General features: G+C 39.0%; 1 protein-coding gene across 6 annotated transcripts in view; it reads right to left on the bottom strand.

The window, feature by feature from the left end:
• Nucleotides 1-22,468, bottom strand: part of TAF1 (TATA-box binding protein associated factor 1) — a 114,314-nt gene that overhangs the window by 73,737 nt on the left and 18,109 nt on the right. For all 6 annotated transcript variants that reach the window (XM_023734678.1, XM_023734679.1, XM_004380140.1 and 3 more), the window contains exons 15-18: nt 20,762-20,962; nt 20,463-20,604; nt 19,865-19,995; nt 19,115-19,195 (exon numbers count right to left, since the gene is read on the bottom strand). In XM_023734678.1, coding sequence (XP_023590446.1) covers nt 19,115-19,195; nt 19,865-19,995; nt 20,463-20,604; nt 20,762-20,962 — 555 coding nt within the window. The remainder of the gene's footprint in view (nt 1-19,114; nt 19,196-19,864; nt 19,996-20,462; nt 20,605-20,761; nt 20,963-22,468) is intronic.

The raw sequence follows: 22,468 nt of genomic DNA, 5'->3' as shown, positions 1-22,468 counted from the left end.
AGCAAGCATCTTGAGTGGAGGCTATACCCACAACCTATACACTCAATATTACACAAGGCAGGCTCTGATATCAACAAGGCAAACCTCCCTAAGGGTCTGTTTGGAGCACGACAACCCTTCCTCTACCCAGTAACTGTTGGCTGCTGTACTGTTATGAACACCTACAGAAGGTTCCCCACAGTGGAGCTAGGAGATAGGTCACTTAAGTAGAGACTGGTCCCCCAACCACCACAGGACCACCAGGGCTCTGAAACCAACAAGACAGACATCCCGGAGGTACTTCTGGGAAGAGCTAGCCCCTCCTCCTTCTGAAACAGAGGAAAGTCTACACGTGCTTCCCCTGACTGCCACCTCAGATATACGCAGCCCCCCCAGAGTGGGGAAAAAAGCCTCGGGAAAACCCAGAGGGCAACACCCAGACCCAAAGGGGTCTAGCTAAGTGTGGGTTTTCCTACTAAAAACATGGTTGCATAAACAAGGGAAGGGAGTTAAGCAGAGAGAAATAGGACTATGCCCCTGGTGGACAGACTGACCACAGCATGTTCTCTGGTGTCTTTGGGAGACGACGAAGTTTCAAAACCTGTATCGGGAACTTTCAAATCCTAATTGAGCCAGGAAGGGAGAAGGAGTTATCCCAGAGAGGGAAAGGAAACGGTAAGTAAAGACCTAAGGCTCTGTCTGCCTAAGAGTTTTTTGCAGAAAGAAGTGTGGGCAAAAACACCACATACATGGGAAAATTGAGAAAGTTAACACCATTGAAAATTCCAGTGCCCCAATAAAACATCACAAGATACACGAAGAATAGAGAAACGATGGCCCATCCAAATGAACGTGACAAAAGGAGTAAAAGCGCATCTAGGGAAGACCAAATAACGCTAAAAAAAAATGGAAAAATACAACAACATTAAACATAATTAAAAGACTTGAAGAGAAACATAGACAACGAACTAAAAGAAATATGGAAAAAAGCAAGAATAAATTAGGATCTAAAAAAACAAATATTGCAACTGAAAGACAATAACTGATGTGAGAAACGCAACAGAAGGACTTATCAACATATTTAAGAAAGCTGAACAAAGAATCAGGGAATTAAAGGATAAAATAGTCAAATTACAGAGGCTAAAAAGCAACAAGAACGGAGACTCAAGAAGGCTGAGCACAGTTTAATGGAATTCTGGGACAAGAGATTTACTATACACATCATGGGAATTCCAGGAAGAGATAAAAGAGATAGGGACAGAAAGAATATCTGCAGAAACGCTGACAGAAAATTTCCCCAATCTAAGGGAAGACATGAATCTACAATTCCAAGAAGCTCAAAGAATCCCAAGCAGGGATAAACCCAGAGATCTACACCAAGACACATGATAGCTAGGCTTTCAAAAAATAAAGAGAGAATCCTGAAAGCAAAGATCTCCAATAAGAAGAAGTGTTGATTTCTCCTAAGAAACACTGGAACCCAGAAAGCAATGGAATGATACATTCAAAGTGCTGAAAGAAAAAACCATCAGCCAAGACTACTATAACAAGTGAAACTGTCCTTCAAGAGTGAGAGTGAAATTAAAACATTCCCAGACAAACAGAAGTTGAGAGGATTTACATTCACCAAAACGGTCCTATTAAAAAATACTACTGCGAGTTCTGTAGATGGAAGGGAAAAGACACTAGAAAGTAACTCATAGCTACATGTAAAAAGAGAGATCCCTAATAAAGAGAATTGCATGGACAAGTATAGGGGCTACTAATAAGATACTTATGCTTGATCACTCTAATTGTTTGACCCTTCATGTATTTTAATAACAAATATATAAAACGCCAAGAATAAAATTATGCCACAGAGCATAAAAAATATAAACACATAATTACTGATAACAAAAGAGGGAGGCAAGGAGCAGTACAGGTATTAAATTTCGTGTATGTTAGTGAAGTTAAGTTTGTACCAATTTACCTTAAGATGTTATAAATACAAGCTGTTAAATGTAACATTCGTGGTAACAACTAAAAAAATTTCTAAGAAACGTACACAGGAGGTGGGGCCAAGACGGCGGAGTAGTCAGATGCTTCCAGTGGTCCCTCTTAGAACAAAGACCCAAAAAAACAAGTGAATTGATTATATACCACAATCTAGGAGCCCTGAACATCAAAGGCAAAGTTGAGGAATTGGACTGAATGACACAGGGAATGAAAAACGGTTTGCAAGCAGTGAGGGAGTTGCCACACCTGACCCGGCGGAAGCCAGAGCACTTCAGGCAAGATCAGCTCATGTACGCACTGAGGCAAGCAGTGGCTCTCGGGAGGCGTTTTCCACATCAGGAGAGACCCAGCGGCAGAGTCTACTTGGCCATCCAGAACCAGTGAGAAACAGTGCTCAATCGGCCAAAGATAAACACTTGCATCTGGCCTACTGCACAGATCAAAAACACACCATTTTGGGAAAAACCACTCTCCCATTTACCTCCCCGCTCCTTGCTTTCAAACGGGTCCGGGACAGCTTTGAGTCCCTTGGACCAAAAGTAGGAACTGTCACGCGCCCTGAGCCATTCTCCCGGCCCTGGAGAGGGAACAACTTAACAAACAGGAAAAAATAATTTGTTGGCTCCCCTTAGCCAGGAACTCAGGGTAGGCACAGCTCCTTTGCCTAGGCACAGGGAAAAGGGGTCCACAGATTTTGAGTGCCTTTCACCCCTGCACAGACTTGTGTGGGCCCATTTCAACAGTGTAGGCTCTCATTACCACAGTACAACAGGGTATATACCTGAAGTCTAACTTCTACTGTATAAGCTATAAAGTGGCAGGTTCATGACATTTGACACTGCTCTGCCCAATAAGCAGGGTCTTCACCTACCCACATCAGGGGCCTGATGACTGGTGGCTCCACCCACGTCACATAGACACCTGCCACAGGGGTCCAAGAATAAGTGGTGCCCCCCAGTCCTTACAGCCAACAGCACTGGGTGCCCACAATCTGGCTGCAAAACCCACTGACCTATGCAATCTAGGGACTAGGGAGAAGCTTTCCTCCCAGACACTCAGGGGCATCCATCAGCCCCTTGCCTTGCTCAGTGCATAACCCCCTACTGCAGGCAGATACCTCTGCCTACACCGATCACCCATGCCAGTCTCGGACTGTACGTGAGAGCCTACAACATGCACTTGCTGACCGACTACCTGGACACCTGAGCTGAATCCATACAAGACAAGTAAACAGAATCATGTGCTCACATACTTAGTAACAGATCTAACCACCCAGTAACAGGACGTTAGAGCTTCAAAGGCGCCAATAATAAAACTAGCTCATGCGAGCAACCTATTTGGGCATATCAAAACAAAGCAAAACAAGAAGCTAGGACACGGTAAGCAAACATAAAATAAATTAAATATCTTATTGATAGCTTGGAGACAACAGTCAATATCAAATCACATAAAGAGGCAAACCATGATGGCTGCAGCAAGCTCCCAAAAAAAAGAATCAAGAAATTTTCTGGATGAAGTGAATTTCTTGGAATTACCAGAGATAGAATACAGAAGATTAATAAACAGAACTCTTCAAGAGATCAGGAGGGAGATGAGGCATTAAGAACGCAGATCAAGCTAAGGAACACACAGACAAAGCAATAGAGAATCTTAAGAAGGTTATTCAAGAGCATAATGACAAATTAAGTACGCTGCAAGAATCCATAGAAAGATAGCAATCAGAAATACGGAAGATTAACAATAAAATTTCAGAATTAGGCAACTCAATAGAAATTCATAGGAGCAGAATTGAGGCAATGGAAGTCAGAATTAGTGAGACTAAAGATAAAGCACTTAACACAACTTATTTGAGGAAAACCAGATAAAAAAATTTAAAAAATGAAGAAACTCTAAGAATTATGTGGGACTCTTATCAAGAGGAATAACCTATGAGTGACTGGACTACAACGGGGTGGGGGGTAACAAAAAATACAGAGTTGTTGAAGATTTGTTGGCAGAAAACTTCCCTGATATCGTGAAAGATGAAAAGATATCTAGCCAAGATGTTCATAAAACCCCACATAAGGTAGATCCCAAAAGAAAGTCACCAAGAGATATTATAATTAAACTTGCTAAAGCCAAAAATAAAGAGACAATTTTAAGAGTGGCTAGGGATAAACGAAAAGTCATTTACAGTGGAGAGTCAGTAAGACTAAGCTCGGACTACTCAGCAGAAATCATACAGGCAAGAAGGCAATGGAATGACATATAAAAAGCCTTGAAGGAAAAACATTGCCAGCCAAGAATTATATATCCAGCAAAACTGTCTCTAAAATATGATGGCAAAATTAAGGCATTTCCAGATACACAGAAGTTTAGGGAATCTGCAAAAACCAAACCAAAATAACAAAAAATACTAAAGGGAGTCCTCCAGTTAGAAAATCAGTAACATCAGACAACAACCCAAGACTAGAACACAGGACAGAGCAACCAGGTATCAACACAGACAGGGAAGTCACACAAATAAATCAAAGCTAAAATACTGAAAACAGGGAAAAAGAGATGTCAATACATAAAAGATGACAACATTAAAACAAAAAAGAGGGACTAAAAAATGTAGACATGGATTTTTCATACGGAGAGGAAGTTAAAGCAATATAAAAAAATAAAAAAATGGGTTTAACCTTAGGAATATAGGGATAAATATTAAGCTAACCACAAAGGAAACTAACAATCCTACATATCAAAATAAAAAACACAAAAAACCTAATGACTCAGTAAATACAAAATCAACAATGAAAAACATGTAAAATACATAAAGAAAAATGACTCAGCACAGAAAATTAAGTGGAACAAAGAAACTGTCAACAAACACAAAGAAAGACATCAAAATGATAGCACAAAACTCATACCTATCAATAATTACGTTGAATGTAAAATGGACTAGGTGCACCAATAAAGAGACAGAGAGTGGCAGATTGGATTAAAAAAACATGATCCATCTATATGCTGCCTACAAGACACACGCCTTACACTTAAAGACACAAACTAAAATTCAAAAGGATGGAAAAAATGTATCAAGCAAACAACACTCAAAAAACAGCAGGAGTGGCAATATTAATCTCTAACAAAACAGACATTAAAGTAAAATCCACCACAAAAGATAAGGAAAGACACTATATAATGATTAAAGGATCAATACACCAGGGGGACATGACTATAATAAATATTTATGCATCCAACGACAAGGCTCCAGAATACATAAAACAAACTCTAATGGCATTGAAAAGAGAGATAGATAGCTCCACAATAATAATAGGAAACTTCAACACACCACTTTTGATGAAGAATAGAACCTCCATAAAGAAGCTCAATAAAGATACAGAAGATCTAAATGCCACAATCAACCAACTTGATCTCACAGACATATATCGAACACTCCACCCAACAGCAGCCAAGTATACCTTCTTTTCCAACACACATGGAACACTCTCCAGAACAGACTACATATTAGGCCAAAAAGCAAGCCTTAACAGAATGCAAAGCATCGAAACACAACAAAGCATCTTTTCTGACCATAAAGCCATAAAAGTAGAAATAGTAACACAAAAGGAAAAAAAATCAAAACACACAGAAACTGAACAACATCTAGCTCAGAAACTACTGGGTTATAGAAGAAATCAAGGATGCAATAAACAAATTCATGGACTCAAACAAGAATGCAAACACATCCTACCAGAACCTCTGGGACACAGTAAAAGCAGTGCTCACAGGTCAGTTTATACCAATAAATGCAAACATCCAAAAAGAAGAAAGGGCCAAAACCAAAACATTAACCCTACAACTCGAACAAGTAGAAAGAGAGCAGCAACAGACAACCTTGGATGCCAGAAAAAAGGAAGTAATAAGAATTAGAGGAGAATTAAATGAAATAGAGAATAGAAAAACAATTGAAAGAGTTAACAAAACCAAAAGCTGGTTCTTAGAAAAGATCAACAAAATCGATAAACCATTGGCCAAACTGACAAAAAAACAGGAGAGAAAGCAAATAACCTAAATAAGAAATGAGATGGGTGATATAACAGACCAAACTGAAATCAAAATAATTATAACAAAACACTATGAACAGGTGTACTCTGACAAATTTCAAAACCAAGAGAAAATGGACAAATTTCTAGAAACTCACTACCTAGCTAAACTAACACAAACAGAGGTAGAACAACTGAATAAACCTGTAACAAAAGAAGAGATTGAAAAGGTAATTAAAAACCTCCCAACTGAAAAAAGCCCTTGCCCAGACGGTTTTACTGGAGAAAACTTACCAAACTTTCAGAGAAGAGTTAACACCAGAACTACTAAAGGCATTTCAGAGCATAGGAAAGATAAAATACTCCCAAACTCATTCTGTGAAGCCAGAAAAACCCTGATACCAAAACCAGGTAAAGGCATCACAAAAAAAGAAAATTACAGACCAATATCCCTCGTGAACATTGACGCAAAAATTCTCAACAAAATTCTAGCCAATAGAATTCAACAGCATATCAAAAAAATAATTCACCATAATCAAGTGGGATTTATACCAGGTATGCAGGAATGGTTCAACATTAGCAAAACAATCTAATCCATCACACAAATAAAACAAAAGACAAGAACCATATGATCTTACCAATTGATGCAGAAAAGGCATTTGACAATGTCCACCACCCACTCATGATAAAAACTTTCAACAAAATAGGAAGAGAAGGGAAAAAATGTTCAATAAAATTAAGGGCATTTATACAAAGCCAACAGCCAACATCATCCTAAATGGACAGAGTCTGAAAGCATTCCCCTTGAGAACGGGAACCAGACAAGGATGCCCTTTATTACCACTCTTATTCAACATTGTGCTGGAGGTCCTAGCCAGAGCAATGAGGCTAGAAAAAGAAATAAAGGGCATCCAAATTGGTAGGGAAGAAGTCAAAGTATCTCTATTTGCAGATAATATGATCTTATACACAGAAAATCCCAAAGAATCCACAAGAAAACTACTGGAACTAATAGAAGATTTCAGCAAAGTATCAGGATACAAGATAAACAGAAAAATCAGTTGGATTCCTTTACACCAACAAAAAGAACTGCAAAGAGGAAATCACCAAATCAGTATCATTTACAATAGCCCCCAAGAAGATAACACACTTAGGAATAAATCTAACCAGAGACATAAAAGACCTATGCAATGAAAACTACAAGACACTACCGCAGGAAACCAAAAAAGACCTGCATACGTGGAAAAACATACCTTGCTCATGGATAGGAAGACTCAACATTGTGAAAATGTCAATTCTACCCAAAGCAATCTACAGATACAATGCAATCCCGATCAAAATTCCAATGGAGAAACAAATCACCAACTTCATATGGAAAGGGAAGAGGCCTCGGATAAGTAAACCACTACTCAACAAGAACAACAAAGTGGGAGGCCTCACCCTACCAGATTTTAGAACCTATTATACCGCCACCGTAGTCAAAACAGCCTGGTACTGGTATAACAACAGATACACAGACCAATGCAACAGAATTGAGAATCCCAATGTAAATTCATCCACCTATGAGCAGCTGTATTTGGACAAAGGCCCAAAGTCCATTAATTGGGGAAAAGACAGTCTCTTTAACAAATGGTGCTGGCATAACTGGATATCCATCTGAAAATAACTGAAACAAGACCCATACCTCACACTACACACAAAAACTAACTCAAAATAGATCAAGCACCTAAATATAAAATCTAAAACTATAAAGATCATGGAAGAAAAAATAGGGACAATGCTAGGAGCCCTAATACATGGCATAAACAGAATATGAACCATAAGTAACAACTCACAAACACCAAAAGAGAAAATAGATAACTGTGAGCTCCTAAAAATCAAACACTTATGCTCATCAAAAGACTTCAGCAAAAGAATAAAAAGACAACCTACAGACTGGGAAAAAATTTTTGGCTACAACAAATCCAATCAGTGTCTAATCTCTAAAATCAGCGTCCAATCTCTAAAATCTACAAGATACTGCAAAACCTCAACAACAAAAAGACAAATAACCCAATTAAAAAATGGGCAAAGGACACAAACAGACACTTCGCCAAAGAAGACATTCAGGTGGCTAACAGATACACAAACTATTAGCCATTAGAGAAATGCAGATCAAAACTACAATGAGGTATCATCTCACCCCAACAAGGCTAGCATTAATCCAAAAAACACAAAATAATAAATGCTGGAGAGGTTGTGGAGAGACTGGAACACTTATACACTGTTGGTGGGAATGTAAAACGGTACAACCACTTTGGAAATAGATTTAGCGCTTCCTTAAAAAGCTAGAACTAGTAGTACCATAGGATCCAGCTATCCTGCTCCTTGGAATATATCCTAGAGAAATAAGGGCCGTCACACGAATAGATATATGCACACCCATGTTCACTGCAGCACTGTTAACAGCAAAAAGATGGAAACAACCTAGGTGCCCACGGACAGACAAATGGATAAGAATGGATAAACAAATTATGGTATATCCACACAATGATGAAATACTATGCAACGATAAAGAACAACGATGAAGCCGTGAAACATAACATGGAGGAAGCTGGAGATCATTATGCTGAGTGAATTTAGTCAGTCACAGAAGGACAAATATTGCATAAAGACCACTATTATAAGAACTCAAGAAAAGGTTTAAACACAGAAGAAAACATTCTTTGATGGTTACGAGGGTGGGGAGGGAGGGTGAGGATTATTCACTAACTAGACAGTAGACAAATTATTTTAAGCGAACGGAAGCACTCACTACAGGGGAAGTCAGCACAACCAGACTAAACCAAAGCTAAGAAGTTTCCTGAACACATCTAAACACTTCGAGGGACAGAGTAGCAGGGGTGGGGGCCTGGGGACCATGCTTTCAGGGGACATCTACGTCAATTGGCATAACAAAGTTAGTTAAGAAAACGTTCTGCATTCTACTTTGGTGAGTGCTGTCTGGGGTCTTAAAAGCTAGCAAGTGGCCATCTAAGATCTATCAATTGGTCCAACCCACCTGGAGTAAAGGTGAATGAAGACTACCAAAGATACAAGGAAAGCATTTGCCCAAGAGACAGAAAGGGCCACATAAACCAGAGACAGCATCATCCTGAGACCGGAAGAACTAGATGGTACCCGGCTACCACCAATGACTACCCTGACAGGGAACACAACACAGAGTCCCTGATGGAGGAGAGAAGTTAGGTACAGAACTCAAGTTCTAGTAAAAAACCAGACTTAATGGTCTGAGACTTAAGGAACCCCAGAAAGCATGGCCCCTGGACTCTCTGTCTGCCTAGAACTAAAACCATTCCCGAGGCCAACTCTTCAGACAAATATTAGACAGGACTATAGGACATAAAATGATACTCATGAAGAGTGTGCTTCTCAGCTCAAGTAGATACATGAGACTAAACGGGCGTCTCCTGTCCAGAGGTGATAAGAAGGCAGAGAGGGTCAGGAGCTGGTTGAACGGACACGAGCCATCAGGGGTGGAAAGGAGGAGTGTGTTGTCACAGTATAGGGAGAGCAACTAGGGTCACATAACAATGTATGCATAAATTTTTGTATGAAACTAACTTGAATTGTAAACTTTCACTTGAAGTACAACAATAAAATGAAAAAAACATACACAAAAGGAAAAGAGAAGGGAATCAAAATGGCTCACTACATGAAATAAGTCAATCATAAAAGGACAAACATTGTATGAGTCCTCTGCTATAAAAACTCATGAAAAGGTTTATACACAACAAGAAACAATCTTTGATGGTTACAAGGGATGGGAGGGGTGGGGATGGAAAAACACTAAATAGATAACAGATAAGTGGTAGCTCTGGTGAAGGGTAAGACAATACACAGTACTGGGGAAGCCAGCACAACTTGTGCAAGGCAGTCATGGAAGCTCCACAGACACATCCAAACTTCCTGAGGGACCCAATTACTGGGCTGAGGGCTGTGGGGCCATGGTTTCAGGGAACATCTAGCTCAACCGGCATAACACAGTTTAAAAAGAAAATGTTCTACATTCTACTTTGGTGAGTAGTATCTGGGATATTAAAAGCATGTGAGCAGCCATCTAAGATACTCCATTGTTCTCATCCCTTCGGGAGCAAGGGAAAATGAAGAAAACTAAAGCCACGAAAGAAGGATTAGTCCAAACGACTAATGGACCACAACTACCACGGCCTCCACTATACTGAGTCTAGAAAAACTAGATGGTGCCCGGCTACCACTACTGACCGCTCTGACGGGGATCACAGTAGAGGGTCCCAGACAGAGCTGGAGAAAAATGTAGAAAAAAAGTCTAACTCACAGAAAAAGACCAGACTTACAAGCCTTACAGTGACTGGAGAAACCTGAGAATATGGCCCCCTGCCACCCTTTTAGCTCAGTAATGAAGTCACTCCTGAGGTTTACACTTTAGTTAAAGGTTAGACAGGCCCATAAAACAAAATGAGACTAAAGGGGCACAGCAGCCCGGGGGCAAGGACTGGAAAGCAAAAGGGGACAGGAAAGCTGGTTAATAGGGAACCCAAAGTCAAGAAGGAAGAGTGTTGACATGTTGTGGGTTTGGTAACCAATGCCACAAAACAATATGTGTACTGTTTACCGAGAAGCTAGTTTATTCTGTAAACCTTCATCTAAAGTACAATTAACAAAAATTAAAAAACAAAAAAACTCAATAGGGTTCACTACAATAAACCAAACACGAAAGCAAGCAGTAGTAAAGGACAAAGACAAAGAAGGCTGAAGACACACAAAAAACAAGTAACAATATGGCAGAAATAAGTCACTCATTGGTAATTACAGTGAGCCTAAATGGCTTAATTGCTCCAATCAAAAGCCACAGATTAATAAACGATTCAACTATGTGCTGTGTACAAGAGACACACCTTAGACCCAAAGACACAAATAGGTTGAAAGCGAAAGGATGGGAAAAAAACATTCCAAACAAATAAAAACCAAAAGAGAGCTGAGGTGGCAATTTTAATATCAGACCAAGTAGACTTTATCACAAAATCTCTAAGGAGATAAAAATAGACATTATATACTGAAAAAATTGATCTAACAATGGAAAATAGATTTGCCCCCAACCTCAGAGCACCTAAATATATAAAGCAAACACTGAAAGAATTGAAGGGAGAAATAGCACTACAATAATAGTTGGAGACTTCAATACATCATTTTCAATACTGGACACAACATCTAGATAGAAGATCAACAAGGAAACAGAGGACCTGACTGACATTACACAACAACTAGATTCAACAGACACATATAGAACACTCCACCCAACAACAGCAAAATATACACATTCTACTCCATTGTACACGGATCAATTCTCCAGGATGGATCACATGGTATGTCACAAAGCAAGTCTTGATAAATTCAAAAAGATTGGAATCATACAAGTATTTTCTCTGAACACAACTGAATAAACCTAGAAATCAGTAACAGAAAAAAAATAGAAAAAACACGAACATATGAAAATTAAACAACACACTATTAAACTACTCATGGGTCAAGGAAGCAATCAAAAGGGAAATCACAAATTTCTTACAGTCAAATGAAAATGAAAGCACAACATACCAAAACTTACGGGATGCAGGAAAGACAGTACTTAGGGGAAACCTACAGCAATAAATGCATATATGAAGAAACATGAAACTTCGCAAATCAACAGCCCAACTCCACAACTCCAGGAACTAGAAAGAGCCAACTAAGCCTGAACCTACCAGAAGAAAGGAAATAACAAAGATTAGAGCAAAAACAAAATCAAAAACAGAAGAACAGAGCGGCCATCTAAGATACTCCACTGGTCCCAACCCATCTCGAGCAAGGGAGAATGAAGAAAACCAAAGACATAAGGGAACGATTAGTCCAAAGGACTAATGGATCAAAACTACCACAGTCTCCACCAGACTGAGTCCAGCACAACTGGATGGTGCCCAGCTACTACCACTGACTGCTCTGATAGGGATCACAATAGAAGGTCCTGGAAAGAGCTGGAGAAAAACGTAGAACAAAATCCTAAACTCACAAAAAAAGACTAGACTTGATGGTCTGTCAGAGACTGCAGAAAACCCGAGAGTATGGCTCCTGGACACCCTTCGAACTCAGTACTGAAGTCACTCCTGAGGTTCACCCTTCAGCCAAAGATCAGACAGGCCCATAAAACAAAGCGAGACTAAATGGGCACACCAGCCCAGGAGCAAGGACTAGAAGGCAGGAGGGGACAGGAAAGCTGGTAATGGGGAACTCAAGGTCGAGAAAGGCAGAGTGTTTATAATGTCATGGGGTTGGCAACCAATGACACAAAACAATATGCGTATTAATTGTTTAATGAGAATCAAATTTGCTGTGTAAACCTTCATCTAAAGTACAATTTAAAAAAAACAGAAAAGAGAGAACCAACAAAACCCGAAGTTTGTTCTTCGAAAAGATCAATAAAATTAACAAACCTTTAGCTAGACTGGAAAAAGAAAGAAAAAACATGCAAATAAACTAAATAAAAATTGAAAGGGACATTAAAACTGACCTGAAAGAAATAGAGAATTATTACAGAATTTATCAACTGTATGACAACAAACTAGATAACCTAGATGAAATGGACAAATTCTTACAAGCACACAACCTACTCAAACTGACTCAAGAGGAACCAGAAAGTCTCAACAGACCCATAACATATGAAGAGAGGGAATCAGTGATCAAAAACCTCCCAATAAAAAAAAAAAAAGTCTTGAAGCAGGTGGCTTCAGTGGGGAATTCTACCATACATTTAGAGAAAAACTGACACCAACACTGTTTAAACTCTTCTAAAAGACAGAGAATGAAGGAATGCTCCCTAATTAATTCTATGAAACAAACATAACCTGATACTAAAACCAGAAAAAGACACTACATGCCAGAAGAGAAAACTACAGGCCAATACGCCTATGAATACAGATGCAAAAAGTCTCAACAAAATACTAGCCAACAGAATCCAACAGCATAGTAAGAGTCACACACTATGACCAAGTGGAATTTATTCCAGGAATGCAGAGATGGTTCAACATTAGAAATTCAACCAACGTAATATACCACATCAGCAGAACAAAAAGAACCACGTGATCATCTCTATGGATGCAGAAAAGCATCTGATAAAATCCAACACCCTTTTTCTTGATGAAAAACCCTAAAGAAGATCAGAATAACAGAGAAATCCCTCAATTAATCAGGGCATATATGGAAAGTCAAGAGCCACAATTATACTTAATAAAGAAAGACTGAGAGCTTTCTGCTTGAAATCAGGAAGAAGATGGGGGGCCTGCTCTCACCACATCTATTCAATATCGTAAGTTCTATGCACAGCAATAAAACAAGAAAAGGAAATAAAACCTGTCTGGTTTGAAAAAGAAGAGTCAAATTATCTCTATTCATAAAAGATACAATCCTATATATAGAAAATCCCAGAGTCCACAAGAAAACTTCTAGATGTGACAGGAACCTTAGGGGGCAGTAAATTTGTTAATGGGGGAGGAATAATCAGAAAAGGAGGGTGAGAATGGTTGCACACAAAGAATGTAATCAGTGTTACCAAATGGTACATGTAGAAACTGTGGAATTGGTTTATGTTTTGCTGTGTATATTCTCAACAACAAAAAAATAAATATGAAAAAATGAATCTTCTAGAGCTAATAAAGAAATTTAGCAAAGCTATAGGGTACACATTCAACAAACAAAAATCAGATGGGTGTCTATACATCAGCAATAAGAAAAATGAAAGGAAAATTAGGTAAATGATTCCATTTACAATAGTATCTAAGAGAATGAAATAACTAAGAATAAATTTAACAAGGGATGTGAAAGACTTAAACGATGAAAATTATGAAACACTGCCAAAAGAGACTAAAGAAGACTTAAATGGAAAGATGTTCCACGTTCATAGATTGGAAAACTTAATATTGTTAAGATGTTAATACTATCCAAAGCAATCTATAGATTCAATGCAATTTCGATCAAAATTCCATCAGCCTTCTTTACAGAAATGGGAAAAATGATCCTCAACTTTACAGAGAATGGCAAGATGCCCCAAATAACTAAAACAATGTTGAAAGAGAAGAACAAAGTAGGACTCATACTTCCTGATTTAAAACATATTATACAGCTACAGTAATCAAAACAGCCTTATACTGCTATAACAATAAACACACAGACCAATGGAATAGAATTGAGAATCCAGAACTAAACACACACATCTATGGTCAACTGATTTTTGACAAGGGAGTGAAGTCCATTCTATGGGGAAAGAAGAGCATCTTCAATCAATGGTGCTTTGAAAATTGATTTCCACATGCAGAAAAAAATGAAACAGGATCCATGAATCACACCGTACACAAAAACAAATTTAACGTGGATTAAGGGCCTAAATGTGAAAACCAAAACAATAAAATTCTTAGAAGAAACTGCAGGGGCAACGCTGTCAGGCCTAGCTTTCAACGACAGATTATCTAATATAATAACAAAAGCACAAACAACAAAGACAAATGAATGAGATCTCATAAAAATTAAACACGTTCACCAAAAGACTTTACCAAAAAAGTGAAAAGACAAGTAACTGACTGGGAGAATTTCTTCAGAAACCATGTAACTGATAAGAATCTAGTAATCAAAACGTATATAAAACTTCCACAACAAAAAGACAACCCAATCATAAAATGGGCAAAGGACTTGAATAGACATTTCACCAAAGAGGACATTCAAATGACCACCAAACACACGAAAAGATGCTCAGCATCATTAGCCACCAAAAGCAAAAAAAAACTCGCCATCAAGTCGATTCCGACTCATAGCGACTCTACAGAACAGAGTAGAACTGCCCCTTAGGGTTTCCAAGGAGCGGCTGTTGGTTTGGAACTGCCGACCTTTTGGTTAGCAGCTGAGCGCTTAACCACTAACCATTGTACCACCAGGGCTCAGTCAAAACCACGATGAGATACCATTTCACTCCCACTAAGATAGTTAAGATTAAAAAAAAAAACCTGAAAATAAAAAATGTTGGCAAGAATGCGGGGAAATTGAAATCCTTACCCAGTGCTGATGGGAATGCAAAATGGTACAGCCGTTGTGGAAAACTGTGCGGCGGTTCCTCAAAAACTAATAAAAGTACCCTATGACCCAGCAATCCCACTCCTAGTTATATAACCAAAAGAACTGAACATAGAGACTCAAATACAGACTTGTACATCAGTGTTCACTGCAGCACTATTCACAACAGCCAAAAGGTGGAAACAACCTAAATGCCCATCAGCAGATGAATGGATAAACAAAACGTGGTACACACATACAATGGAATACTACTCAGCCAGCAGGAAAAGGAAGTCGTGATACATGGCTACAGTATGGATGGAGCTGGAAAACATGCTGAGTTAAAGAACTCAATCACAAAAGGACAAACATTACATGACCTCACTTACACAGAAAAGATAAGAAAAGGCAAATATATGGAGACTGAAGTTTTTTAGTGCTTACCAGGGGCAGGAGGGAGGGGGGAAGAAGGGATTATTGCTTACTGGGTACTGAGTTTTGGTTTACCTGTTACCCGTTGCCATCCAGTCAATTCTGACTCATAGCAACCCTACAGGACAGAGCAGAACTGCCCCATAGAGGTTTCCAAGGAGCAGCTGGTGGATTATAACTGCCAACCTTCTGGTTAACAGCCGAGCTCTTAACCACTGTGCCACCAGGGCTCCGAGTTTTGGTTACAGCAAAGGAAAAACCGCATTGATTAAGGGTAGGGTTGCACAGCTGATTATTGTGAGTGCTGTCACTAAGTTGTACACCTGTAAAAAGTTGAATTGGCAAAAGCTGTGCAAAAGATATATTTACAAAAAAAAAAAAAAAGAGTAGCTGCTGAGGCTGCTTATGTACAACCAAATACCTCATGGGATTTGGTCCCTTGGTTTGGAGGTTTAGGGTGATGGTTTCATAGGATATCCTAGGTAACTGGCCTAATAACATGTTTAGTGCTTCTGTTCTACCTCCTAGTTTGTTGCATACTGTCTGAGGTCTTAAAAGCTTGCAAGTGGGCCATCCAAGACATAACAATTGGTCTCCACTCACCTGGAGCAACAGAGGAAGAAGGAGAGTCAGGAATAGGAAGAGGAAATGGAATATGTGGCTAAATGCCTCTATGAACAACTGCCTCCACAGAACAACTGCCTCCTTTGCCTTGAGTCCAGAAGTGGATGGTGCCCACCTACCATTACTGAACAATTTTATCAAAGATTCTACAGAAGAATCCTGATCAAAAGGGGGGAAACGCAGAACAGAATTTCAAATACTCATAGAATCCAGACGTTCTGGAGCCATGAAGGCTGGATGAACCCTGAGATATCGCCACACCTTAAACCAAAAATATCCCCGAAGTCTCTTTAAAACCAAACAATAGTTTAATTAGTGAAAAATGTCTGCCTTGAGCATTATGCTCTTTTAAGAACTATCAATAAAGGAACAAATTGACAACAGCAACTTGAAAGATTAGACAGGATCCTCAGGGGGCAGTGAGTTTACGTTAATGGGAGGAAGAAGTCCAAAAAGGATGAGAATGGTTGCACAACTCGAAGAATGTAATCCATGTCACTGAATTATACACGCAGAAACTGCTGAATTGGTTTGTTTTGCTGTGTATATTCTCAACAGAAAATAAATAAAATTTTAAAACAGAAAAAAAAACCTATGGGGCAGTTCTACTCTGTCCTATAGGGTTGCTATGAGTCAGAATCGACCGCGCAGAACAACAGTTTGGTCAAAACAGTCTGTCCTCTCCTGGGAGCCTGAGACTAGTATTTACAGACTCCACTTAAAAATTAGAGAATTAAGACAAGGAGTAAATGTGCTTCATCAGTCAAGAATATACATGATTAGACAGAAAATGGCCAATTCTCTATTCAGGATTCAATCTTGAAGGCCATTCAACAAAACAATTTCTTAAATTCTTAAAACATCCACGAATTTTTCATTTCAATCTCAAAAGAAGAGTACAACAATGCTTCTGTACCATCTTCTGCTTCTGTTTACAATCATTCATTCGTTCGACAAATACTTATTGAACACCTACTACATTCCAGGTACTATTTTCTCATGGACCTCGTGTTAGTGCGGAAGAGACAAATAACCAAGTTCAATTCAGTGTGGTCACTGTCATGATAAAGAAGTAAAAGGTGCTACATGTATATGAAGAAGAGAAGGATAGCCATCAAATCTGAACCCAGGGTGGGAGTGAGGGTAAGGAGTCAGAAAAAGCTTCCAAGAGAATACAACTTGTAGATGAAGGCCAGATGGTAGCACAGTGGAGAAAAAATATTCAAGGTAGAGGAAATAACCGTTGCAAAGACCTGGAAGGCAACAGAGGAAATTTAGGGAACCGAACAAACTTTAGTATGCTTGGAGCTTAGAGTACAAGAAGGGCAGTGACCGGAGATGAGAGGAGGTTAGAGTTATATGCAAGGACCAAATCATGCAGACTCTTGTAAATCATGTTAAGGTCATCTTCCTAAAAGAAATGAGGAGCCAGAAAAGCTTTTGGGCAGGGGAATGAACTGATATAATTTTTGTTTTAAAAGATTATTCAACTTTTTAACAAATGGTGTTAGAATAATTGGATATACGCATACAAAAAAAAACGAACCTTAATCCATACCTTGCACCCTGTCAAAAATTAACTCAAAATAGATCACAGATATAAATGTAAGACGCAAAATAATAAAACACAGGAGAAAATCTTTGTGACCTTGGGTTAGGCAAAAATTTCTCAAATATGACATTAAAACCACAAGCAATTAACAAGTTAGACTTCTACTCTTCATAAGATGCTGTTAAGACAAAAAATAAGCCACAGACTGGGAGAAAATCTTTGCAAATTACATATGTGATAAAGAACTCGACCTAGAATATACAAAGAAGTCTCAAAACTCAGTAAGAAAACAACTAAACAAAAGTAAAAATGGGAAAAAGAGATAAACAGACACTTCACCAAGGAAGGTACCTGGATGATAAATAAGCAGATGAAAACACATTAACATTCTTAGCCATTACCAAAAAACCAAACCCGTTGCCATCAAATTGATTCTGACTCATGGCAACCCCATTATGTTACGGAGTAGAACTGCGCCATAAGGTTTTCTCGGCTGTAATCTTTACAGAAGCAGATCGCCAGGCCTTTCTTCTGTGGCACTGCTGGGTGGGTTTGAACTGCCAACCTTTAGGTTAGCAGTCGAGCGCAAATTGTTTGTGCCACCCAGGGACCACCAGGGAAATGCAAATTAAAACCATGATGAAAAGCCCCTACGCACCTATCAGAATAGCTAACATTAAAAAGACTGACCATACCAAGTGATGGTGAGGATGTGGAGCAGTTGGAACTCTCATGCACAGCTGGTGGCTATGTTAAATGGTAAAGCCACTTTAGAAAAGAGTTTGGCAATTTTTAAAAAAGTTAAACATACACCTATCATATGATCTAGCCATTCCACTTTTTGGTATTTTACCCAAGAGAAAAGGAAATACATATCCATATGTAAATGTATATATGAATGTTCATAGCAGCTTTATTCATAATAGCCAAAACCTGAGAACAAGCAAAACTTCCTTTAATAAGTGAATGGTTAAACAAACTGTGGTACTACAAGTTTTAATGGACCACTACATAGTAGTAACAAGAACAAACAACTGATGCATGCAACCACCTGGATAAATCTCAAACTAATCACACTGAGTGAAAGGCAGATAAGAAAGAGTACATGCTGTACAACTCCATTTATCTAAATTCTAGAAAATATAAAGTAATCTATAGTGAGAGAAAGCAGATCAGTGGCTGCTAGCGGACAAGGAGGGAGGGAAATGAGAAAGCAGGAGAAAGGGATCTCTAAGGGGCACCAAGATAATTTTGGGGGTGATGGATATGCTCATTGCCGTGTCGTGAGGGTTTCACAGGTATACATGTACGTCAAAACACAGCAAAAAACACTTTAAATGTGTGCAGTTTATTATATGTCAATCATATCTTAATAAAGCTGTTTTTTAAAAAGGATAAAGGGGACATGCTTATAAAAAATTAATGTAAGCCTTACCTCATCATCTATCTTCATCTGAAAATCTTCCTCATTTTCTTCTTCTGGGGCAAAAAAGGACTTCTCACCATAGCCAGCATCCTGGAAAAGGAAAAAAAAATCCATCCATAAACCAAACAATCGAAAAGCACAAGTTTTACTGAATACCAAGTACACAATATCAAAACATATCCTGCATAAAGAATGAATCTGTAAAGTCATCACCGTATCACCATTCTATATCCTTAGACTATAAGAACATACTAGCTGATAGATGGATAATCAGGGCCTATAAGGAAGCTAAAAAGAGATGCTTAATAATTCCGACTCATTAACTCAGTGGGACAGCACTGTTGCCGTCCCGCTCCAGCTGGACCATTCCTATTTTGGCCTGATAAGAAAACTGTGTTTCTCTAAACCACACCTCCAGCACCATCATTATCTCCGTCCACCTAGGAGGATGTGGGAACTGGCAAGTACTTATCCTGTTTAAACGTCTTACAAAGAAAAACTAAAATCACCACCCAAATGGATGAGCAATCATTTTCAAAGTAAAACAATATGCCCTCAGTCCCTTATTAAGTCTTCCCACTGATATTTAACTATTATCATTTTCCCCATAACTGACGTCCACAGAGAACACCTCATACGGTTTGAATTTTTTAATAATTGGTAATAATCTAGTAGCCATCATCTCTTAAGTCAACGAGAAGAGTCTTCTCCCCCGTCTTACTGGCATAGGCAGTGAGTGGCTAAGTGGAAGGTGTTCACCTTCAGTCGCTGTTCTGCAGCTATCATACTATAATAAGCACAGCACTGCTCTGGAGACACCATAGCTCTGATCTCTTCTTCGGTTGGTAAACGAAAATCAGACTTCAACACCCACCAATTTGAGTCCATCCCTGGAAAAGATACAGAAAGGGAAAATGAAACTGCTCTAAATTCCAAAGGTCCTAACACTCATTGATAGCAGAAGGGATAACAAAGGAAGACTGAATCAGGAAATGCCCTAGAAGGGAACAGGCCTAGCCACAGTTAACGACTTTCTTGCCAAGACAGATCCTGCTACTAGGCTTCCTACACTTCACATAAGACATCTCTCTTGGAATTCAGCATTAGGAAAACCTTGGTTTACTATGAGAAAATCTGGTATCGTACTTCCTTTCCAACAACCACAATGAATTTCCTGGCAGCCAAAATAAAAAAAACAATCAGAGCCTCCATATAATTAGATTTGCTACTTCCTCCTTTCAATGACCATCTATTTCTATTTTATTAGCTGTACACTTAAATTCCTTTACAGAGAGCCATCACAATTTTTTTCTTGGAAAGAGTTGGAGAGGACAAATAACCAGACACAACTGATGACCTGTGCGTTTGAAGTCAGCGCAGAGCTTCAGCCTCTTTCGGATGCTGCTTTCTGAATGGGATGGAAAGGCTTTTTTAATATCTTCCATTCGAATCCGCCGTGGCCGATCTTTACTCTTCCAGAAGAGGCGGTAAATAAAAACCTACCCAACAAACCAAAAGCATTTCATTTGGCAAATGATAAAGGTCTATCCCTTCTTCTGCTAAGCCATAATGTGTTTTGATCTTTCCTGTTGTGCCCCCAAAATCACATACCCTTTTATGTGCACCCTGACTCCCTCCCTACCCATCCATCCTTACCTGTAGGAAGTCTCGAATATGTGTATTGGCTCTCTTGGAGTTGGGCCCAGGAACTTCAAACAAGGGGCACTGCTGGCCAACCACAAAAATATCCACTAGTTCCCGAATATAGTAACCCTGTCTTGTCCGAATGATCAGAAAGTCAGTTTCTGGCATCTTATGAAGATAAATTGGGGCACGAAAAAGGTTGTTCTCAAATGCCTGACAAGAGTAAAAACATGTAAAAATTATATACAAAGGAGCCTAGGAAGTTCAGTCTCTGAAGAGAAAGGAAAATCGAGTTTGTTTGCTCTCCACCCTCATATGACTTAAACAGTAATATAATAAATTATAATGTAGAATAAAAAACAAGGTTAGAAAGACAATTCTTACTTAAGAGTCAGTAATGGAGAAACTCTAGGATTTGTAGTGAGATGACATTGGCTCTGTCACTCAATGTATGACATCAAACAAGTTACTTAACATCTCTGAGCTTAACTTTCCCCATCTATAAAATGGAGATACTTAAAATGCCTATACCTCACAGGACTGTTAAGAAGATTATGTATGAAAATCACTTTATAAACTAACAAGTATTAAATTACTACCACAGACCCCTGCATAGTCCCTGACACACAATTTGTTGGTGTTGTTAGTTGCCATCGGGTTGGCTGCAACTCATAGTGACCCCATGTAAAACAGAATGAAAGCTGTCTGGTTCTGTGCCATCTTCATGATCACTGGTGTTTGAGACCATTGTCTCGGCTACTGTGTCAATCCACTTCACTGAGGGTTTCCCTTGTTTTCGTTAAACGTGATGTCCTTTTCCAGCAGACGCACAATAGGTGAGATCAAAACATTTTGTTGAATAAATAAGTGAATTAATTAAAACATAAAAACAAAAAGCAATGAGGTAGGAAGTATGCTAGAGAGAACAGAATAAACACAAAGAGAGGGCAGGACAGAAACATTTGAGTCAGTTTAAGTAGCAGTCAGATGGGGATCAACAAGAAGCCTGTGATTCTAAGTCTTCTCAGAATAGGAGACAGAAAAAGGGATGATCCTCACTGTATGGATGCAGAACACAAGTTCTAAGTGTAAAACAGGTAAGAAAAAGAACTACAAAAAAAATATAGAAAAGAAATTTTAGAAGACTACCAAAGTAGGCCACAAAAGAAGGAGATGGATTGGTAGAAAACCTCAACAGAAAGTTACAGGGAGAGGAAATGCCAGCAACAGAATAAAGATGATGTTTAAAATCTTGTGAGAAATAGACTATAGATGTAAAACCCAAACCAGTTGCCATTCAGTCAATTCCATCTCACAGCGACCCCATGTTTTCAGAGTAGAACTGCACTCCATAGGTTTTTCAAGGCTGTGACTTTGCAGAAGCGGACTGCCAGGCCTTTCTTCTGAGGTGCCTCTGGGTGGATTCAAACCATCGACCTTTCAGTTAGTAGCTTAGCACTTAACTACTTGTGCCACACACACCCCCGCAAAAAAACAGGGCTTTGCAGACGCTTTAGAAAAATAAGCAATAGTGGAATAAACCAAGTACAAGGGGTAGGAAAAATGGTTAAGATTGTCAAGAGAAATGAAATGGAGAAAGGACAAAGTAGTAGAGTACTAGAGATTTCACAGTATCACTGGTGGATATCTGTACTTTCCCTTAACAAAAATATGTAAAACCCAACTTACCAAATGGCCCCTCTACACCCATCAGAACAA

The sequence above is a fragment of the Trichechus manatus genome, unplaced genomic scaffold, assembly GCF_000243295.1.
Source record: "Trichechus manatus latirostris isolate Lorelei unplaced genomic scaffold, TriManLat1.0 scaffold00070, whole genome shotgun sequence".
NCBI lineage: Eukaryota > Metazoa > Chordata > Mammalia > Sirenia > Trichechidae > Trichechus > Trichechus manatus.
This window is presented reverse-complemented; position numbering and strand designations above follow the sequence as displayed.